Here is a 19698-nt window from a genome sequence, read left to right as displayed (position 1 = left end):
GGCCGGCCACCCTCATGGAGCACCCTGAGGGCGTGTCCAGCCCGGAGGCCCAGCCCAGCCCCCTGCCCCTGCCTGCCATCCACTTGGGGGGGGTGTTCTTTCCTTTCTCAGAACAGAATATCGCCCAGTCATTTCCTAGGGTGTGAGACCGACTGCCCCCTTGCCACAGTGGCCTCTGGGCAGCAGCCTGGGCGCTGGACGCTGGCTCGCGATGGGAGTGGGTGTCGTGGCTCCCAGCTCACCGGGCCCTCCAGGTCCACCTGCAAAGGCCTCTTCCAGCTAGAACCAGTTGTGTCATCTAAACCCAGCAGTGACAGATGGGCCCCCAGAGAGGGAGGTCACACCAGATGCTTCTGGCCCACCCCAAAGGGTAAGGAAAAGAATGTGTAGATTCAAAAGGAAGAAATCTGCGTATGCACAGCGGTATTTGTCTCAAATTTGAAAATGCACAGGATGGCCTAAACTTGGTTGACAGTTCTGCCACCTTCTCGCCCTCTGCCAGGGTGCCTGGGCCCCTTTTCCTCTTCCCTCTGTGCCCTCACCCCTCCCCACGCTACCCCAGCTCATCAGACCCCTCCACAGCCCAAAGGCAGCCCACCGCCGTCAGTGCTCCCCTCATTCAGGGTCCCCCAACAGGATACCCGCTGAGGCTCGGGGCCAGCCACTTCCACCTGCAGCTGTCCCCTGGGGTGCTGTTTGCTAATTGCGTATGCCAGGCCTTGTCTCCCACTCCTGGGCTGCCCCGTCCTTTCCCCTTGGAAGCCCCACAGTGGCTGGTCCATCACTGGGCCTCGGTCACCACAAACAGCCGGGAGGTCTGAGCGCGAAACGGCCGGCCTTCGCCAAGCCACGGGCGTGCCGCCTGCACGGTGTGCTGCCCACGGAGGGGCGGTCGTGGTGCCAGGGCCTCTCCCAGCCCGTGGAGGTCCTCAGCCCGAGAGGGGGGCCCAGCGGCCTCATGGCACAGCTGCTGCCGGGCCCCGCGGGGGCTGAGGGCGGCCTGGCCACGGCCTGGCCAGGGGCCTGCGGAGCTTCCTGTGTTGTGCTTGGCCGGGTGAGCGGGTCCCGGGGGTCAGGGGGCCGTCCCCACCCAGCCCCAGCCTGAAGCGGTCCTCCCGGCCCTCCCGGCGTGCTTAGGGAGGGAAAAGCCGTGCTTCCAGATGGTCGCCTGGAAGGTTTCCTGTTCGCGGGGCAGTAGGCAGAAGGGGGAACCAGGAGGAAACCTGCCGCTGATTCCGGGGGTCACTGCTGAGTCCCCTCGGGCCCCGCCGGTGCTGAGCTTTGGGCCCTGGGCTTCAGAGAGGGTGAGGGCCGGGGGCAGGCGCGCGCCAGGGACAGTTTGCAGGTCCCCGAGCCAGAGCCCAGCTCGGCCCCTGGCTTTTCTCGTCTGTAAAAGGGGGCAGGGATGCCTGAGTCGCAAGTTTGTCATGAGGAGCGCGTGACCCGTGGCTGCCCCCGTGCACATTGGTGGCCGGCATCTTCGCAGGATGGAAGGACGAGGTGTGCGTGTCCACGTGGACGGGCCGCAGTCCCTGCATATCAACCATGCCTCGGGCTGGCCGTCACGCGGCACTGGGGCTCTACCGAATCACGCCACAGGCACATCTCCGCGATGCTGCGGGTTCCGTTCCACGCCGCCGCGGCAAAGCGAGTCGCACTATAAACGGTCACACGGATTTTTTGTTTCCCAGTGTATATAAAAGTTACGTTAACACTATACTGTACTCTGTTATGTCTAAAAATACAATGTACAAAAAACACGTGAAGAAATGCTCAACATCACTAGCGATTAGGGAAATGCAAATCAAAGCTACAATGAGATATCATCTCACACCTGTCAGAATGTCCACTGTTAAAAAGACAGAGAACTCCCAGTGTTGGAGAGGATGTGGAGAGACAGGGACACTTATCCACTGTTGGTGGGAATGCAGGATGGTGCAGCCACTGTGGAGGACTGTCTGGCAGTTCCTAAAGAAGTTGAATATCAACTTGCCATATGACCCTGCAGTACCACTACTGGGTAGATGCCCAGAAGAGCTGCGAGCAGGGACACGAGCAGACATCTGCTCGCGATGTTCACAGCAGCGTTCCTCATTATTGCCGAAAGGTGGGAACAGCGCAGGTGTCCATCAACTGATGAACAGATAAACAAACCGTGGTGTATTCACATGATGGAATATTATGCAGCTCTAAGAAGAAATGAAGTCGTAACTCATATGACAGCATGGATGGACCTGGAGGACATTATGTTCAGTGAAGCAAGCCAGACACAAAAGGACAAATACTGTATGATTATGTTACTATCAAACAAATATTTTGTGTAAAATAATGTATGATTTAAAAAAATTTGTGTGTATCCAGTACATTTAATTGAGAAATGTATGTTTTTATTCAACTGTATTCTTTTTTAATTATTGTTTATATTTTCAGTTATGAAATGTACAAAATAAAGTTAAAAAATAAATAAAACATTTTTAAAAATACAGCATCCATACTCAATTAAACTGTGACCCAGACATGAAGAGCGAGCACAGAGAGTGGAGGTGGCTCAAGCGGCTGAGCGCCTGCTTCCCACCTGGGAGGTCCAAGGTTTGGTTCCTGGTGCCTCCTAAAAACAAAAAAATACGAACGACAAGCAAAATGAACAAAGAAGCAACTCAGGGGAGCCCATGTGGCTCTGTGGTTTGGTGTCGGCTTCCCACATACGAGGTCCCAGTCTCAAATAAATTTTAGATAAAATTTTTAAAAAAGAATGAGCACATACTGTTTAAAAATGACACCCAGAGACTTGCCTGATGCAGGGTTGCCACAAACCTTCCATTTGTAAAAAAAACAAAAAATGCACAGTATCTGCAAAGTGCAACGAAGCAAAGTGTGGAGAAGTGCGTTCTCCTGTCTCGGTAGAAGTGAGGAGGGTCTGGAAAGCATCCGCCCGGGGCCTCCGCTGCGCCGTCCTCCCTTACGAAGGCACCCATTCCCTCCCCTCTGACCGCCACCCCAGGAAAGCCAGGGACATGGCCAGGGCCTCTCCCGGACCAAGAGAAGCCGCCCTTTCTGGGGTGCAGGTGCGCGGGCTCCCTGGAGGACTCCCCCACCCCCACCCCGGGCCTGAGCCGCAGCAAGGGACCAGCAGTGACCGTCAGTGACAAAGTCATCTGTCACAGGGAAGTGCTGCAGCTCGTGTCTCCAAGGAGCCGTGGACAAAGGCAGGTGAGCAACAACGGCTCTGGAGGGCGAGGGCAGAGGGCTGCAGGGACGCTTGCTCTGAGCACACGTGGAGGAGCCAGGACCTGCCCGAGGACAGTGACATGAACTAGAGGCCGGCGGTGGGCCCGAAACCCCTTCCCTCCTGCAGGTCACCGCGGCCAGCCGTCCAGCAGGGGCCGGCCACAGCAGGCCCTTTCGCAGATGACACTTGAGTCTATTACGGGAACAGAACTAAGAAGATAAGGAAAACCCAGTGTCACCCGGAAACCCCAAATCAGCCACTTCCAGGCTTCCCCCGGAGATGCACCCCCCTGTGGTCAGATGGCGCCCTCCCCACCCATGCAGCAAACGAGAAGTACCCAGAGGGCTCGTTGAACACACCCGGCCCCGACGCTGAAGCTCCTTGAGTAACTCGGGGAAGATGGTTGAATTACAGTGTTGGCTTGTGATTCAGAAGCAGAAAAACTTTTCCCCAAATGTCTTCGCAGGAGAATGACACCTGAGGGGCCGTTACGAGTGAGTCAGCCGCGCGTGGGCAGACGCACGGAGCGCCGCTTTTCTGCACTTTCCGTCGATGTTCGTTTTCATCCTGGAAAAGTAAGTTCTGGGAGGAGGACTCCCCTTACCAAGGGGGAGGAGGCCGGTCTGGGGCGTCTCCGCGCCACGCTGGCCTCCTGGGGTGCCCTCCGTGCCCCCGTCTCGCTGAGGGCTTTGGCCAGCAACATCCCGGGCCGTGGCCTTCTGGTTGGCAGGAGGAAACCACCGCCCCCACACACACACACACTTCCCTGGGACCCCCCGCCTGCTGGTACAGGGACACCCTCGAGGGCACCCCCTGGCCCCGGCGCACGCAGCCCCCCATAAGCAACGTCTGTGGCACCAGCAGGAGACGGGTCAGCGCCTGGGCCGGACACCAGCACACACGTCTTCCAGCAGCCGCCTGTCCAAGAGCTCGCAGGGGTCCCTTCATTTATCTGACAGACACGGGCCCAGTGCTCTTCCTGGCAGGGGGTGCGCGTGGGCTGCGCCCCACAGGGCCAGGACCAGCCCCCCTGCCCACGTCTCTCATGGGCTCCCTCCTCAGGCCCGTACCCGCCAGCCGGGAGCTGGGGGGGGGGGCCTCCCCACTCTGCCGAGGAAGAAACTGAGGCTCAGTCTCGGGATAATGCAGGATAAGGGGGTCCAGGGGTCAGGAGCAGGTGGGCCAGGCCGGCGCCAGCGGGGCATCCCAGGGCCTTCCCAGACAGCTCAGGTCACCTCAAGCCTGTCCCTGGCCCACGCTGGGTCCCCCCCCAGGGAGTCCTGTCCCCATCTGTCCTGCTGTGACCCCAACCAGCCACCTCCAGAGGGATCTGTGCAAAACGTCAGCTCCAGGGTGCACCCCACACTTCTTGCCACAGCAGATGTGTTTGTCTAAAATGTAGACAAGAGAGAAGATGGGCCAGCCAGGCCACAGGCCTCGCCCACGGAGGGGCGCGGGCAGGAGGCAGCGGGAAGAGGCCTCTGCGGAGCAGGGCCCGCGGGCGCCCGTTCACTCCCTGCAGGCAGGAGGCCCGACGTGCCTTTCCCACCTCCAGCCTTGGAGGGTCTCCCGCGACTGGCCCCCGGCTCCCCCCACCAGCCACCGCGCTCCTGGTGCCAGCGCTTCCTCTGTTTACCACAGCCAGGCGCTTTCTCCCTTGGAGGCTTTCGCGGACCCTCTTCCTCCAGCACTTTCCACGGCCCAGTCTCCATCATTCAATCTGACTCTTTGGCACCCAAGAGCACGGTCGCAGCCGAAAAGGTCCAAAGTGCCCCAGCCTCTAGCACCTTGCCCATTTCATCCTCTCCAAGCTCGTTCTACTTCCTGAGACTGGTGTTTCCTCCACATATTTCTGTACCAGGATGTAGCTCTATGGAAGCAGGGACTGGGCGAACAGCTGGATCCCCAGCACTGAGAAAAGTCTCTGGCACACGTGAGGGGCCCCACATGGGAGGTGCTCCTCACACAAGATGCTCCATGAGGTGCTCCACACATGGGGTACCCCACACAGAAGGTGCTCCACATGTGAGGTGCCCACACACGAAGTACCCCACAAGATGCTCCACAGACGAGGTGCTCCTCACACGAGGTGCTCCTCATGCAAGGTGCTCTACAAGGTGCTCCACACATGAGATGCTCCTCACACAACATGCTCCAATAGGTACTCCACACATAGGGTGCCCCCCACACAAGATGCTCCACAAGGTACTCGACGTGAGATGCTCCACACACGAGGTACCCCATGAGATGCTCCACAGACAAGGTGGTCCTCACACAAGGTGCTCTACGAGGTGCTCCACAAGGTGCCCCACACATGAGATGCTCTTCACACAAGATGCTCCAGGAGATGCTCCCCACGTGGGGTGCTCCACACATGAGGTTCTCCACACATGGGGTACCCCACATGCAAGGTGCTCCTTGAGATGCTCCACAGACGAGGTGCTCCTCACGCAAGGTGCTCTACAAGGTGCCATACATGAGATGCTCCTCACACAAAGTACTCCATGAGGTATCCCACATGCAAGGTGCTCCACATGTGTGGTGCCCCTCACACGAGGTGCCCCACACATAGGGTGCTCCACACACGGGGTGCTCCACAAATCTTTACTGGCAGTCTGGGTGATCCACCCAACCAGCAGTCTACACACCAAAGGCATCTGGGAGTCAGCACGTGGCTCCGACCTGATGACCACGTGGCTGGAGGTCGGGGGCCCTGCCTCCGCCATGCCCTGCGAAACCAGACTCGCTATCGGGCACTGTCAGTGTCCACCTAAACAAGCGCCGGTCTACAGGATGTGGTTACCTCAGGAATGTGGAATAATAGGAAATGCCTCCCCTGGCTGAGGTGGGGTCAGATGTGGCAAGAAGGAAGAAGGAAAGAAAGAGGAATCTGAGGAGAGTCGGAGGAAACTGAAGCGTCACTTCTCCTTTGGGCTGGAAAATGGGCCATTCCCGGCCTAACTCTGAAATAAATGTGCTCCTTAGGGGGGCAGGGGGTGGGAGGTCGGCCTTATCTTTAGAAATGAAGACGCTTCAGCGCCCGTGGCCCGGCCTTGGGAGGCTCTCCCGGTGCAGGTCTCCTCCCCTCGCTTGGTCTCCACACCTGCCCAACAGGGAGATGGTGTCTGCTCCCACCCCCCAGGTTGTCCCCAGGGTCCAGCAAGGACAGTCGTTTCCCAGATTGAAGAACCCTCTAGAACATCATTGCCTCAGCCCTCTGCCTTACATACCACCTGGGAGCAGGAATGGCGCTGTTAGACCCAAAACACAAGGTGAGCGTCCCAGGTAAAGACCTTCCCAGGGGGTTCGGCAGTGCTAGTCCTGAGACACTCGAGATGCCACCTCCAGCTGGGCAGCTGAGAACACGGCTGCCAGGCGCCAAGCAGAGGGCCTCGGGAGAGAAGGCCCCGCGCCTGCCCGGGCTGCATCCGTCCAGGCCCGACCTGGAAAGATCAGTTTGGAAGGCCCTTCCGGGCACGAGCTGCGGTGTTGGGGAGACAGAGCTTCCAGGCTCCCCGGGGGTCCCCGAAGCTGCAGCTCAGGCAAATCTGCTTTCCAGGGAGAGGCTGAGCCTGGGACCTGGGACCTCAGGGGGGCCCATGGGCTCCTGGGTGTGGCCTATCTAGGAAGGTGCCTGGACGTGCCCTCCTCTGCCTCAGGCCCAGCAGCCGGAGGGCCTGCTCAGCCAACGCCCACTGCCCACCGTGGGCAAGCGGCCTGTGTGGGCACTTGGTGAATCGGTACTCGACTTCGGTCGGGCCCGTGGCCCTCTGCTGAAAAGACCCCCGTCCCCTCCGAGGGGACACTCGGCCAGCTGGATGGGCATCCAGTGGACCAGAGCCACGGACAGAGGTGGCCAGGCCTCGTTCCGCCTGGCTCTGTGTGTGACTGTCACCAGGGGCTGCAGGCCATCGCTGAGTCACGGCAGTTTCATTTCCTTCTTGGCTGGACCAATATGGTCCCAGATGTAGGTACCCCTACCCCACTTTTCCATCATGTTCTGCTTTTTAGTCGCTTCTCTTTTGGGGGACAGCCCAGTGTGGCACAACTTGTCAACTTGGGCTCCTCACCTCCACCCCCTCCTCCCTTGACCCTGCATCAGAGAGGGTGCGCCTGGGGCCCCTGGGAAAGGAGGTGGGCTCCACCTGAGAGAGCAGGGACTCGGGCACTCTGTCCCCCTCAACTGGCCCCTGCCGGTCAAATCGGACCAGCTGGAAGGCCTGGGTCTGAGAGGGAGGGGCCCTGGAGGCAGGGGGGCAGGCCTGCTATCACCAGGGCCCCGGGACAAAGGGCATGGCTTGGGGGGCCCTGGCAGCACAGCGGAGCCTGCCTGTCTCCTGGGGCCACCAGAACACAGTCCTAGGCCAAAGCGCAGAGTCAGCCTGTCCCAGCCCAGGCCAGACGCCTGACACCCAGGCAGGGCAGGCCAGGCCTCCTCCGGCGCTCGAGGCCCTTCTGGCCGCTTCTGGTTCCTGGGCTCCCCGGCAAGCCTCGGTGCTCCCTGGGGCAGGACTACCCATCTCTGCCTGGCCTCAGCAGGACGTCCCTCGGCGTGTCTGTCTGTCTGTCTCCCTCCTTCCCTTTTTCCCAAGTGCACCAGCCTACTGGCTTGGGGCCACCCTCCTCCAGTTCAACGCCCTCCTCCGATCAATTCCCTCCGCAACGACCCTCTTTACCACTAAGTCACCACGGAAGCACCGGGCTCAGGACTCCGCCCTGTCTCTTTGGGGGACACGATTCAATCCGTGACAAGAGCATGAGGCCAAGGTGGGTCTTTGTGGCTGCCCCTCTGGTCACAGTACCTTCCACACGTGGAGACCGTCCAGAGGGCCTCCAGGCAACTTCAGCGCACCCCAGGGGGCCCCACACCACCTGGAGTGGACACACCTGGGACCGGGGACAGGAGCCTCACAGCACAGCTCTGCCGCTGGGGGCCGCTGGGGGCCTCGGGTGGCCCCTCCCCACCCCCACTTCTGTCTCTGGGTGCTCAGGGTCCCCACAGTACCTGTCACCCCACAACGGTGATTGCTGAGGGTCCTTCAGCAGCGCTGTGCGTTCGGCTTCTTCTTTAGAGGAGTCCACACACCCTGCCCTCAGGAAGCCCCCGGCTGGGGGGTGGCAGCCGTGAGGGGGCTGCGCCGTCACTGGAACCGGCTGGTTCTCTTCAGCCCTGGCTGAGGGGGACGAAGGCCCTACGGGCCTCAGCAGGCAGGACCCCCGCCCACCTTCCACATTCCAGAGGGAAGTGGGCGTCTGCCCCAGGCCAGCCGGCCTCCGGAAGCGGGGGCACCCTCACCCCTGCAGCTCAGGGGGACCGTCCCTCAGAGGAGAGAGAATGGCCTGGGCGTGACCGTTGAGCCAGGGCCAGAGCCCGCTCCTCCCGTTGCCTCAGGGGCCACTTTCCAGAACAGGGACAGGAACTTCGAGGCCACTCAGGCCTGGCCCTGCTGACCAGCGACGGATGGGCTTCCCAGGGCTCCCCGGGGCCACCCGGGGCCTCCAGGGTGGTCCTGGACGCAGGTGGACGGCCGCTTTACTCTGCCGTGTTGGCGCAGGCCGAGGGACGGGCCTCGGGGACCCTGGGCCCGGCGTGAGGTCCTCTGAGGACCAGCTCCCGAGGGCGGGGCGGGGGCCTTTCCTCACCAGCCGGAGGAAGCCACGGGCCGCCCCCGCGTGAGTTGCGCCAGCACGAGACTGAAGTGGTGAAACCGAGTCCCGGGTCCCACGTCTGCTTCGCAGTCCCTGTTTGAGGAAGAGTTTTGCTGGCAGGAGCGCTTCATGCATTTTTGGGTGTCTTGGGGGGGACTAGTGATTTGCAGGCAGCGTGGAGACTCCCCTCGGGGGGGGGGGTTTCTGGAGAAGGGGCGCCTGCCCTCTCTCCAGGGAGGACCATGCGCCTTTGGTTCAGGCAGCCGGACCCTGGCTTCATTCTGGGGGGACAAGGCCTCCTCCTGGGACCTGGGGGTGCAGGGGCAGGCGGCCTTTCTCCAGGGCCGAGGGCACCAGGGCTGGAAAGCGGGTGTCCAGCCGGAGGGACCCCGGCGCCAGCCGTCGCGGCTCGGCCTTCCCTCTGGGGCACGGGCGGGCCTGGGGTCGCGCTCTAGAGGCCGCCGGCCGCGTCTCCACGGCCCGGGGTGCCAGGCAGGGCCCACGCGGGGCGGGCTGGCCGGGCACCGCGGTGCAGGCCGGGCGGGCGGGGCCGGGGTCACGCAGGTGGCGGCGGGCGGGGCCGGGGCCAGCGGGCGCGCCCCGCCCAGGGGAGGGCCCCGGGCGCCGGCGCCTTAAGGGCCGGGCGGGTGGAGGAGCCTGCACTGGGGCCAACGGGTCGCCGCGCCGGAGCTGAGCGGGCGCTGCGGGAGCCATGCGGGGCGGGGCGGGCCGGCAGCTGCTGCTGCTCCTGCTGCTGGCGGGCGCGGTCCGGGCCGGCCTCCACTTCCTTCCGGGCCGGTCCTGCTACCGGCCCCCGCGAGGGGACCAGCTGTTGGGGCGCAGGTGGGCGCGGGCAGGGGCGCGGGCAGGGGGAGGGCGACGGAAGTGCGGGAGGACAGCCCCGGTCCCTGAGGCCCTGCCTCTGCGGGTCTGGAGGAACCCAGGCGCCCTGCAGCCCTTGACCTTGGAGGGTCAGCTCCAGCCCGCCCTTTTGGGGGAGGGGGCCACCCTTCGCTTTCACACGCGGGGAGCCCCGGGGTTGGAGGGGTTGGGCAAGCCCACCCTGTTCAGAAAGCCAGGCCCGGGGCAGGGGCGCCCCCGGTCCCTCGCTGTGGCCCCTCCCTGCACATCCTGAGAGTGCCTGGTCTGGAGCTGGCAACTGGGGCCCAGAGAGGGGCCAGGAGCAGTGCCCAGAGCCCCGGTGGGACGTGGCGACCTGGTCTCTCCCCAGGACCTATCCCCGACCGCACGAGTACCTGAGCCCGGCGGAGCTGCCCCAGCGCTGGGACTGGCGCAACGTGAACGGCGTCAACTACGCCAGCGTGACCAGGAACCAGCACATCCCCCAGTACTGCGGCTCCTGCTGGGCCCACGGCAGCACCAGCGCCATGGCGGGTAGGTGGGCCCGGCGGGGGCTCGGGACAGGCCCTCGGCACCGCCTGGCCAGGTGGGGACAGCCTGGCCGGCACCTCCTGGCCAGCATGGGTGGCTGCGGCTCAGGGTCCAAGGGCCACAGTCCCAGGCGGGCCGGGGCTGCTGGAGCACCGGGGACCTCGGGGACCGGCCTCTGCCCTCCCCATCCTCCCACCACCTCGAGAAGCAAGGGAGGGCCAGGCCACAGGGAGAACTAGGTACTTCTGGAGGGTCTCCCCGGCGCAGGGGTGGGCCTGCCTGGGGCCCGGTGGGCAGGCAGGACTAGAGCTTCAGCCGGGTGAGAAACAGCCCCTGGTTTGTCCACCCCCTCCCCCTGCCATTTTGACTCAAACCAGAAGTGGAAAGCCCCCTGTTTTTGGGGCCACCAAAGTGAAACTGCTTGTCAGCTGTGGTTAATACTTGAGCTGGAGGCCTGGGATGGGTTTGGGCTGCGGAGTGAGGGCTGGCAGCCTGCAGCCCTGGCCTGCCTTGCCTCCCTGAAGCCTGGCCAGCTTCCCAATCCGTTCCTGAGCCGTCTGGTCTCAGTGGGGTCAAGAGGCTGGCAGCAAGGAGGAGAGAGGGAGCCGAGGTCTTACCCACTGCCCCTTGCTTTGAGAGAGAAGGTGGTTCTAGCACTTCTTGCAAAGTCAGAGAAGACTTCAAACCAGCACTGGACCCCTGCTCCCCACACCTGCCTGGGGACGGAGCCCTGGATGAGTCAGAGTTGGCAAAGCGACTTGGGCTGAGCAGCCGCCTCCTTTCTATGGCCGGCCTGTGGCAGGTGTGGCCTGGGGCTAAATGGGCATCACGATATCAGGGTGACCAGCCCTGACGTGTGTGCCTTCCTTTAAGCCTCCTAGCTGCCCTGCCATTCTTCCAGGGCAGATGAGGAAACTGAGGCAGGGTGTTCAGAAGACTTGGCCCCGTGTGTGAGCAGCCACTAGGGTGAGAAGCCGGAGCTGGCCTTTGGCCGGGACTTCGGCTGGCCTCTGTCCTTGGGCTTTGGCTCTGGGCGGGGCCAGCGCTGGCTGTGGCCTCGGCCCTGTCTCTTTCTGGGGACTGGTAAGGCCCCTGGAGGCTGGAGTAAATGTCAGAAACTTCAGGACAGGAGGAGGGGGCAGGTGGGTGGGCCCCCTTTCAGGTGCGGGAGCCCCTGGGGGAGGCCCCTGGGGTGGCGCGAGCTGTGCAGGGACAGGAGAAAGTGGAATCACAGCTCCAGGCCAGCCTGGGAAGGCCTCCTTGGGCCAGGAGCGCGCAGGCCTCGAGGCGCAGGAGGCTGTAAGCAGGAAGGGCAGTTGAGGAAGTGAAAGAAGCCCTGTGCCGGGGGCGAGGGCTGGGCGGGGAGGAGGGGGAGTGGGAAAGGTCAAGGGGCAGAGCCCCAGGGCCTGGTGGGCGGCCTGGAGGGTTTTGGAAAGGGAGCCACTGGGCGAGAGCTGCTTTTGAAGGAGGTTGCAGAGTGGAGCGGAGCTGGGTGGAGGGCTGGTCTGAGTTGAGGTGGGTGGTGGTCCCGTGGGCCCACCCTTTTGCGGAGTGGATTCCCCGCTTCCCCCTCTCTCTCTCCCTAACCTCCCACATCTGCTCGGGCCGAGGCGCCCTTGTCTCCCTGATGAAACCAAAGCCTCTTCCACGGGCCCAGCCCCCTGCCTGGGGGTCAGCTGGCCCTGCCCCTTACTGTAGGGCTGTCAACCTCAGACCACCCCCACTTGGGGGGCCCTGGCCACCCCACACCCACCTCCAGCCACCACCCCTCCTTCTGGAAAGCTCGTCTGTGGCAACGCCACTTCCTGTCCCCCTTGGTGAAGCCCCTCCGGCCTCACCACCTCCCGCGGCACTGGAATGCCCCTGTGGCACCAGAGTGGCCGCTTCGCCGGCCTCGAGCTCCCTGGACGCGGGGCCTCCCGAGCGCTGGCCGTGTGCCAGCCCCCAGCCATTCCCGCCCAGTCCCCTCGCCACCTCTGAGCCCCCGGCATCCCGGGGCTTAGTCCTTGGACCACTTGGCCACTTGGACCAGGACCCTTCACTGACCTTGACCCCTGCTCTCAAGGCCCCGCTCAGCTTCTCCTCTGCCCCACCGCCCTCGCCTGCTGCGCCCCACCGCGTGTCGGCCGGAGCTTGGCCGACCTCACGCCTCGTCCGGGCTCTGGCCAGTCTGGCCGGTGCCACCTGCAGCACGTCCTCGCTCCCGCCGCCTTCTCACCGCGCGCTGCCCGCCCCGTCTCTCCCCGGCCCGCTGGCCTCGCCACCACCTGGTCTCAGCCAATGGGCGGGTGGAGTCGGATCCCATTGCCCCCAGGGGTCTCCCCCGGATAAGACAGAGGGTCCGTCCCCCGGCTCTCACTTATTTGGACCTTCCTCCTCGCACTCTCCCCGGCTCCCGCCAAGCAGGGATGTGGGGGCTTTTTACCCCAGGAGGCAGCCTGGGACCGCCCCTGCCAGCCGCGCTCCCGGCCCCTCCTGCGTCGCACGAGGCCACCTCAGAGAGGCCTTCCTTGCCCCCCCCCCCCGGTTAAAATAATCGCCTGTTTCATTTTCTTGGCGGCACGACACGCTCTACACTTGGTGCGCTGGTTTTGCTTGTTGCCTCCCCGCAGCTTCATGAGGGTAGAAGTGGCGCCTGTTTCCTCGCTCCCCAGGGGTGCCTAAGCCTCTGTTTTGGAATGGGAAGGTGGGGGCGAAGCAGGTGGGGAGGTGCAGACACGGGGCGTCCCACCCGGACCCTGGCAGGAGGCGTGCTGGCACCTCAGTGGAACCGGGAGAGGGGCTGGGTGGGCACACCTGGCGTCCGAGGGCAAAGGCAGAACTGAAACTAGAGCGGGGCGCTGGCCGTGGCCTCGAGGGTGGTGACAGCGAGCGGGGGGCGCGGGACGCGTGTGCCAGCAACCCCGGGACAGAAGTGCTTCCAGGTGTGTGGAGCGGCCCCCCCGTGGTGCCCTGGGCCACGGTGACCGTCAGGACTGGCAGTGTGGAGCTCCCGGGCCTTGACAAGGGCACATTTAGGAGGGGCCAGGAGGGCACCTGCTGGAGGGGGCTGAGGGGGGAGTGGAGGCAGGTGGGTGGCTGTTTCCAGCGGAGACCTGAGGCAGGAAGTGGAGGTGGGTACAGGGTCGAGGGCTTCTGTGCTGCTGCTAAGACAGATGAGTGCCACATGTGTGCAGGTGCATGTGTTATAAGACAGGTGAGTGCCACGTGTGTGCAGGTGCATGTGTTATAAGACAGGTGAGTGCCACGTGTGTGCGGGTGCCTGTGTTATAAGACAGGTGAGTGCCACGTGTGTGTGGGTGCATGTGTTATAAGGCAGGTGGGTGCCACGTGTGTGCAGGTGCCTGTGTTATAAGACAGGTGGGTGCCACGTGTGCGCAGGTGCGTGTGTTATAAGACAGGTGGGTGCCACGTGTGCGCAGGTGCGTGTGTTATAAGACAGGTGGGTGCCACGTGTGCGCAGGTGCATGTGTTATAAGACAGGTGAGTGTCACGTGTGTGCAGGTACATGTGTTATGAGACAGGTGAGTGTCACGTGTGTGCAGGTGCATGTGTTATGAGACAGGTGAGTGAACGTGGGTGTGTGTGCTAAGGTGAGTGCCACGTGTGTGCAGGTGCATGTTATGTGACAGGTGAGAGCAAAATGTGTGCAGGTGCATGCATAAGACAGGTGAGTGAACGTGTGTGCAGGTGCTGATGCAACAGTCCTCTCAGGGAGAGCTGAGGTGGGAGGCAAAGGCAGGTAAGGTGGCCAAATCCTCGGGGAGGAACAGCAGTGGGCCTGGGATTCCTGCGGGTCTCAACCAGGCAGGGTCGCCTCGCTGCTCTTCCTGGAGGTGTTTGCCGACAGGGCGGATGAGGAAACCGCTGCTGTTTTCAGTAGGGTCGTGAGATGGACTGAGGGCCAGGCGAGGAGCAAGGGGGAGGCTGAGGACGGAGTCGTGCTGGGCCTGCCCACGGGGCTCTGTGCCCTGTGATGCGCAGTCCTGGCTCCAAGAGAGGCCATGGGCCTGGAGGGGTGATGGACTGGGCTGGGAAAGGCCATGGGAGGGGGGCCCTGGGACATGGGGGGTGTGTGAGGCCATGACAGGGAGCTGGGCAGGGAGAGGCCAGTGGCGTGCCCACAGGTCCTAGTTGCTGGAGTGAGGCCTGAGGCTGGCATCGCGCGTTGGCGGGAGAGGCCGTGGGGGGTGCCAGGCCAGCTCTGTGGCCTGCATGTGTGCGCGAGTGGGGCGGGCACCAGAGGCCAAGGGGTGGGCCGGAGCACACACATGACCAGTGGTGGAGAGTGGGCGCAGCGAGCGTCAGTGACCAATGAGAGAAGAGGGACCAAGTTGAGAGGGCAGGCAGGGCCCCCCTTGCATGCCGTCACCTCGCCTCACCTCTCCACTCTCCACCTGCACGCGCACACTTCCCTCTCAGTAACCATCTGAAAGTCCGCCGTCCCCCCTGCCGCTTCAGCCTGCTCCTCCCGAGAATGGGCACGTTCTCTGCATGACCACGACGCTTAAGATGCTGGAGATGTCAAACGGAGGAGGGGCGAGCAAATGGCAGTGCTGGGAAGGACACACGGAGCCCGCCGCCAGGCCAGGGAGCACATGAGGTCTGGGGGGCTCTGGGGGGCTGCCAGGAAGGGACCTCCAGGCTGCAGAGAGGGTGAGAAAACGCAGCTGGTATTTAGGGAGCAGCGACTGCACGGCAGGCCCTGTATTCAGTAGATCCTGGAGCTAGAGGTGAAAAGAAAACTGCAAACAAAACCCGGAGCGGGGAGGCCATAAACAAGGGAGCTAAGTGCGGTATTGAGTCTGCGGCATGGCGGGAGCTGCTTAGAATAAAAGCAAGCAACAGCGCTGGGGCAGGCGCCCCTGGGGTCTGGGGGGGCCCTGCAGAAAGCAAGGATGCCAGCCCGAGGTGTCTGGAGATCACTCCAGACCCGGGGGCAAGGTGGAGACAGGGGGCTCCTGCTGGTGCTGGCCACACGTTCCTGGAGGTGGAGGGCTTGGGCGGGGGAGGGGCGGGGGGTAGGAAACTGAGAGGTGCTGATGGGGCAGGGGGACAGACGAGGGTGCAGGGCAGTGGGGGAGGGCTGGGCAGGGGTTTGAGGTGGGACTGGCCGCAGGTCTGGGCCCCCTTCTAGGATTCTGCTTGTGGCTGGAGGGGGACAGACGCAGGTTGGTCAGCGATGAGGATGCCACGGCCACCGTTGGCTGACCCGGTGGCTGCCACAGACCCCAAGTTGCCTCACCTGCTGTCCCAGACTGCTGGGGTGGACGGGCTCACGCTCATCCCTGACAGCCCCGGGGCATGGCACCGTGGGACCTGAGCACCCAGCGGGGCAGGAGGCTGCTGGAGGGCGGGAGCGGGTGCCCACCAGGCTGCCGTGCTCCTGCCCTCTGCAGACCGCATCAACATCAAGAGGAAAGGGGCGTGGCCCCCCACCCTGCTGTCCGTGCAGAACGTCATCGACTGCGGCCAGGCCGGCTCCTGCGAGGGGGGCACCGACCTGCTGGTGTGGGCCTACGCCCACAGCCACGGCATCCCCGATGAGACTTGCAACAACTACCAGGCCAAGGACCAAGGTAGGCCGTGCGCCGGCAGCCCCGCCCCGCCTGCCCCCTGCCAGGCCCGGCCTGGGCACCCCTGCCCCTGCCTCTGGCATTCCAGGGCCACTCCGTGGCAGGCCACCCTGCAGAGGTCTCCTGCCACCTGAAGCTGGTGCAGGCCGGGGCAGGGGGGCAGCTGCAAGCTGGGACCTTTGGCCTTTGGCCTCAACAGAATGCCTGGCCTGGGTGGGGACTGGAGGGCATCTTCCTGCCCCCGGGCGTCACATTGTGCAGTCCTGCCGTGCCCTGTGGCCTGGACATGGTGTCCCAGATCCTGCCGTGTTGGCCTTCTGATGGCATTATAGGGACTGGAGGGCCCCGGATGCAGGCCGTGTGCGGCCTTGGAAACAGAGGGCAAGCCCGTGGGCCGTGCGGGTGGAAGGTGGGAAGGAAGCAGGCCGGGGGAGGGTAGCTTCAGGCGTGTGGAGCCGAGGGGCCGCCGCATGGGAAGGGCAGAGCCAAGCGGGCCTGGAAGCTGTGGTCGGCACATCCCTCCAGGCCACTGTCCTTCGAGACCAGGGAGCAGATACCCAAGCCCCAAACCAATAATCGGCAGTTTCAAGTCACCCAACTGTGCCAGATCTAGATGCCGGAGTAAAGAGCTGGGGAGAACCCGGGGAAGGGCACTGGGAAAGGCCACTGGGGGAATGGGGGGAGCGGGGAGGGAGCCCTGGGTTCCCATGCTGCCCCCCCCCCCGCCCCGATCTATCACAGAGTTTGTTCCAGCGGCAGTGGGTTCCCCTGGCCTTGCCTCTTAGGTCTTATTGTCCAGCCAGGGAGAATCCCCCCACCCCACCCCAGGTTGGGGGCGTCCTTTGTTGAAGGGGTAAACCCAGCAGGGACCTGAGACCCAAGGACCAAGGACAGGAAGGCCAGCTGACTGCTCTGCAGGGATGGGGGAGGGGTCCTGGGGCCACACCCCGCCACGAACTGCTCTTGTCCAGCCCTGGGCGGCCCCTCTAATCCCACTGGGGTGACAGGTGGAAGGAACTCATGAGAATCCTGCTTGTTTGCAATAAATAGAGCCGTCTTTGTCTTGGCAAGGAGGACTGTGGAGCCACCATTTTCTGGTTGCACTGCAATGGGTATTTGGGGTCTGAGGGACAAATTAAACCAATAGTTTAAGCCTCAAGGAGTTTTAAGTCCTGGGGGAAGATTCCGGGCTGGTGTGTAACTAGAACATAAATGGATAACAGCAAAGCAGTAAAAAAGCCGGGGAACAATGGGAGGGAGTGACCTGGAATGGTTTAAAACTAATTCATCATACCTCCTCAAACCAAAAGAACAAAGAGCTTATTCTTTTCCCAAATGTACTGGCTGATTTATTCACTGGCTGAATTATCTAATTAAATACTAATAATTTGATTACCTTCTATTTCCAACTATAATATAAAGCACTGTAAAAAGACCCTTCCCCCAGGCTCTAAAAGAAAAGAAAGAAGGCTGTCTTGAATGCCTACTATGTGCTAATTAACAATTGTCATCTTTCTTTTCTGCCAGGGCCTAGGAAAGGGCATTTTCATAATTCTTTGCAACTGAAAGAGCATAATTAAACCACACCTGATACCAAGATTATTTCCGTTATTAGCTAATGAATGGCAGGCTGAATTAGAAAAGTAGCAAGAGTGGGTTTGGGCAAGATCCTTTGTTAGCAGGTTAATGAGAAGACAGTCTCCTGCTGACTTTCCTGTGCTCCCACAGAGTGTAACAAGTTCAATCAGTGTGGGACATGCACAGAATTCAAAGTGTGCCACGTCATCCAGAACTACACCCTCTGGAGAGTGGGCGACTACGGCTCCCTCTCTGGGAGGGAGAAGATGATGGCAGAAATCTACGCAAATGGCCCCATCAGGTAAGGGAAGCTGCGACCGCACCCTGTGGGAGTGTGCGCCATTTTCTCTTTTATGCTTCAGGTGAATGAGACAAGTCATTTTCATCCCTTTCCTCCTGGCAGATTGCATTCGCTCTAATCTTGAGACATAAGTGCCACATACTTTTTCACCTCTAAGAACTTCAGTTTTCAAAGAAAACTGAATGGCTAAGTATTCTGCCCCCTCAAAGGATTACTGAGTGAGGGACATACGTGAAGCAGCTTTCAAAGCTGCAGAGTGCCATGTAGAGAGTTTGGGATTGTTTCAGTAGGGAAGACCCCTGAGTAACAACAGAATTGGATCGAGAATTGGACTTTCTGGCGATGGTAAATTCTTTTAAAGTGCTAATTCTTTAACTGCTTGCTCTCAGCTGTGGTATAATGGCAACAAAAGGGATGGACGAATACACTGGCGGCATCTACACTGAATACAACGAGGCGCCCTTCATAAACCACGTCATCTCTGTGGCTGGGTGGGGTGTCAGCAATGGGACTGAGTACTGGATTGTCCGGAATTCATGGGGCGAACCATGGGTAAGAAATTTTCACTTAAGTACACATGGAGAGAAAGGGTTCTGATACCCTTCCGATTTCAAGGGTTGTGCTAGCTGGGAGGCCAAGGCTGCAGCCCGGAACAGCGGTTTCTGGCTTTGGCCCAGGGTCTCCCAACCACAGACCAGGGCCACTTGGGGCCATCCTGGGCATGGTGAGACGGAGCAGCATCCCCGGCCTCTCCCACTAGCCGCCCGCCGCCCCGCCCTCCCCCAGGGGAACCACCATGAGGTCTCCCAGGTTACCAGATGCCCTCAGGGGGTGGAACGCCCGGTTGAAAGCCACAGCTTTGGAGGTTTCACAGTTTAGCTAGTTTCTTCCTCTGTAGCCATCTTATTCTTCTCTCCTATCACGGTTTCACTCTCAAAAATAATGCTATGTAGTTTTTTCAAAAATACTTGAAATTAACTACCAGAGTTTACTTTCTAAGGGCTGGCATTACCCATTAACAGTTTAGAGGTCACGGAAACCCATTCTGTAAATAGGGAAGCTGATTAATGTGGAGTGTGGTGAAAAGCCAGTATTTTTTAATGAAATACCTACAAATGAGGGTACTAATTGGTAGAGAAGCTGTCTGGTCTAGAAAAATCAACACATTTTGGTACAATAATTAGTTTTGGGCATATAGGACCATAAACCCCTCACGCTAAATATTAACTGAGGGAAAGAGTTCACCAAAGATAGCTCTGAAGAGGAGTCATGGAAAAGGGTGAAGGGACAGCTGAGTAGGTTGTTTAGAGACTGACTATATGTCCTCCAAGCCTAAGGATGATGAAAGCAAGAAAAACCTCTATAGCTTGAGAGCAGAAAAGAAAGTTAGGTGGTTGAGCTCTAACGAGATGACCCATGATCCCACTTTTCCTCACAGGGAGAAAAAGGCTGGATGAGGATCGTCACCAGCACCTATAAGGACGGGAAGGGGGCGAAGTACAACCTCGCAATTGAGAACTTCTGTACATTTGGAGACCCCATCGTTTAAGGTGGATGACGCATTGAAGAACAGCTTAGAACATTCTCAGGAACTCGAGTCAGAGGGCTTCCATCAATGCAGGCACCACGCTGGTACTGCGTGATCTGTGGAACTGGGGTGATATTCAAAGTAGCTGATAACTGGTAAAAGCACTGAGCACCTAGAAGGGGCACCTGCCGAAGTGGGGACAGAGATTTCTTGAGGAATCGAAATTGGAATGGCTTAAACACAATGGCTGCACTGAAACCACTCAGCAAGTGTGGGGTCTGCAAGAAACATCACACTGTGGGTCCCCAACTTTTGTCAACAGATAGGTGGCTTTACAATGACATGTATGTTTGTTTTTTAAGTTCACAACTTTTACTATATACTTACTGTTTCAGTACGTTTTTTGTATGAATGATATACTTAAATGAAATTTTATTTAAAAAAG

General features: G+C 60.7%; 1 protein-coding gene across 1 annotated transcript; it reads left to right on the top strand.

The window, feature by feature from the left end:
* Positions 1-9536: 9536 nt before the first annotated feature.
* On the top strand, positions 9537-19650 carry CTSZ (cathepsin Z). The gene is made up of 6 exons (XM_012525787.4): positions 9537-9721; positions 10110-10273; positions 15670-15849; positions 17575-17725; positions 18115-18277; positions 19164-19650. Exons 1-6 carry the CDS (start codon positions 9591-9593, stop codon positions 19272-19274), a joined length of 900 nt encoding a protein of 299 aa, XP_012381241.2. The 5' UTR covers positions 9537-9590; the 3' UTR covers positions 19275-19650.
* Positions 19651-19698: the final 48 nt, after the last annotated feature.

This window comes from Dasypus novemcinctus, chromosome 24, assembly GCF_030445035.2.
Source record: "Dasypus novemcinctus isolate mDasNov1 chromosome 24, mDasNov1.1.hap2, whole genome shotgun sequence".
NCBI lineage: Eukaryota > Metazoa > Chordata > Mammalia > Cingulata > Dasypodidae > Dasypus > Dasypus novemcinctus.
This window is presented reverse-complemented; position numbering and strand designations above follow the sequence as displayed.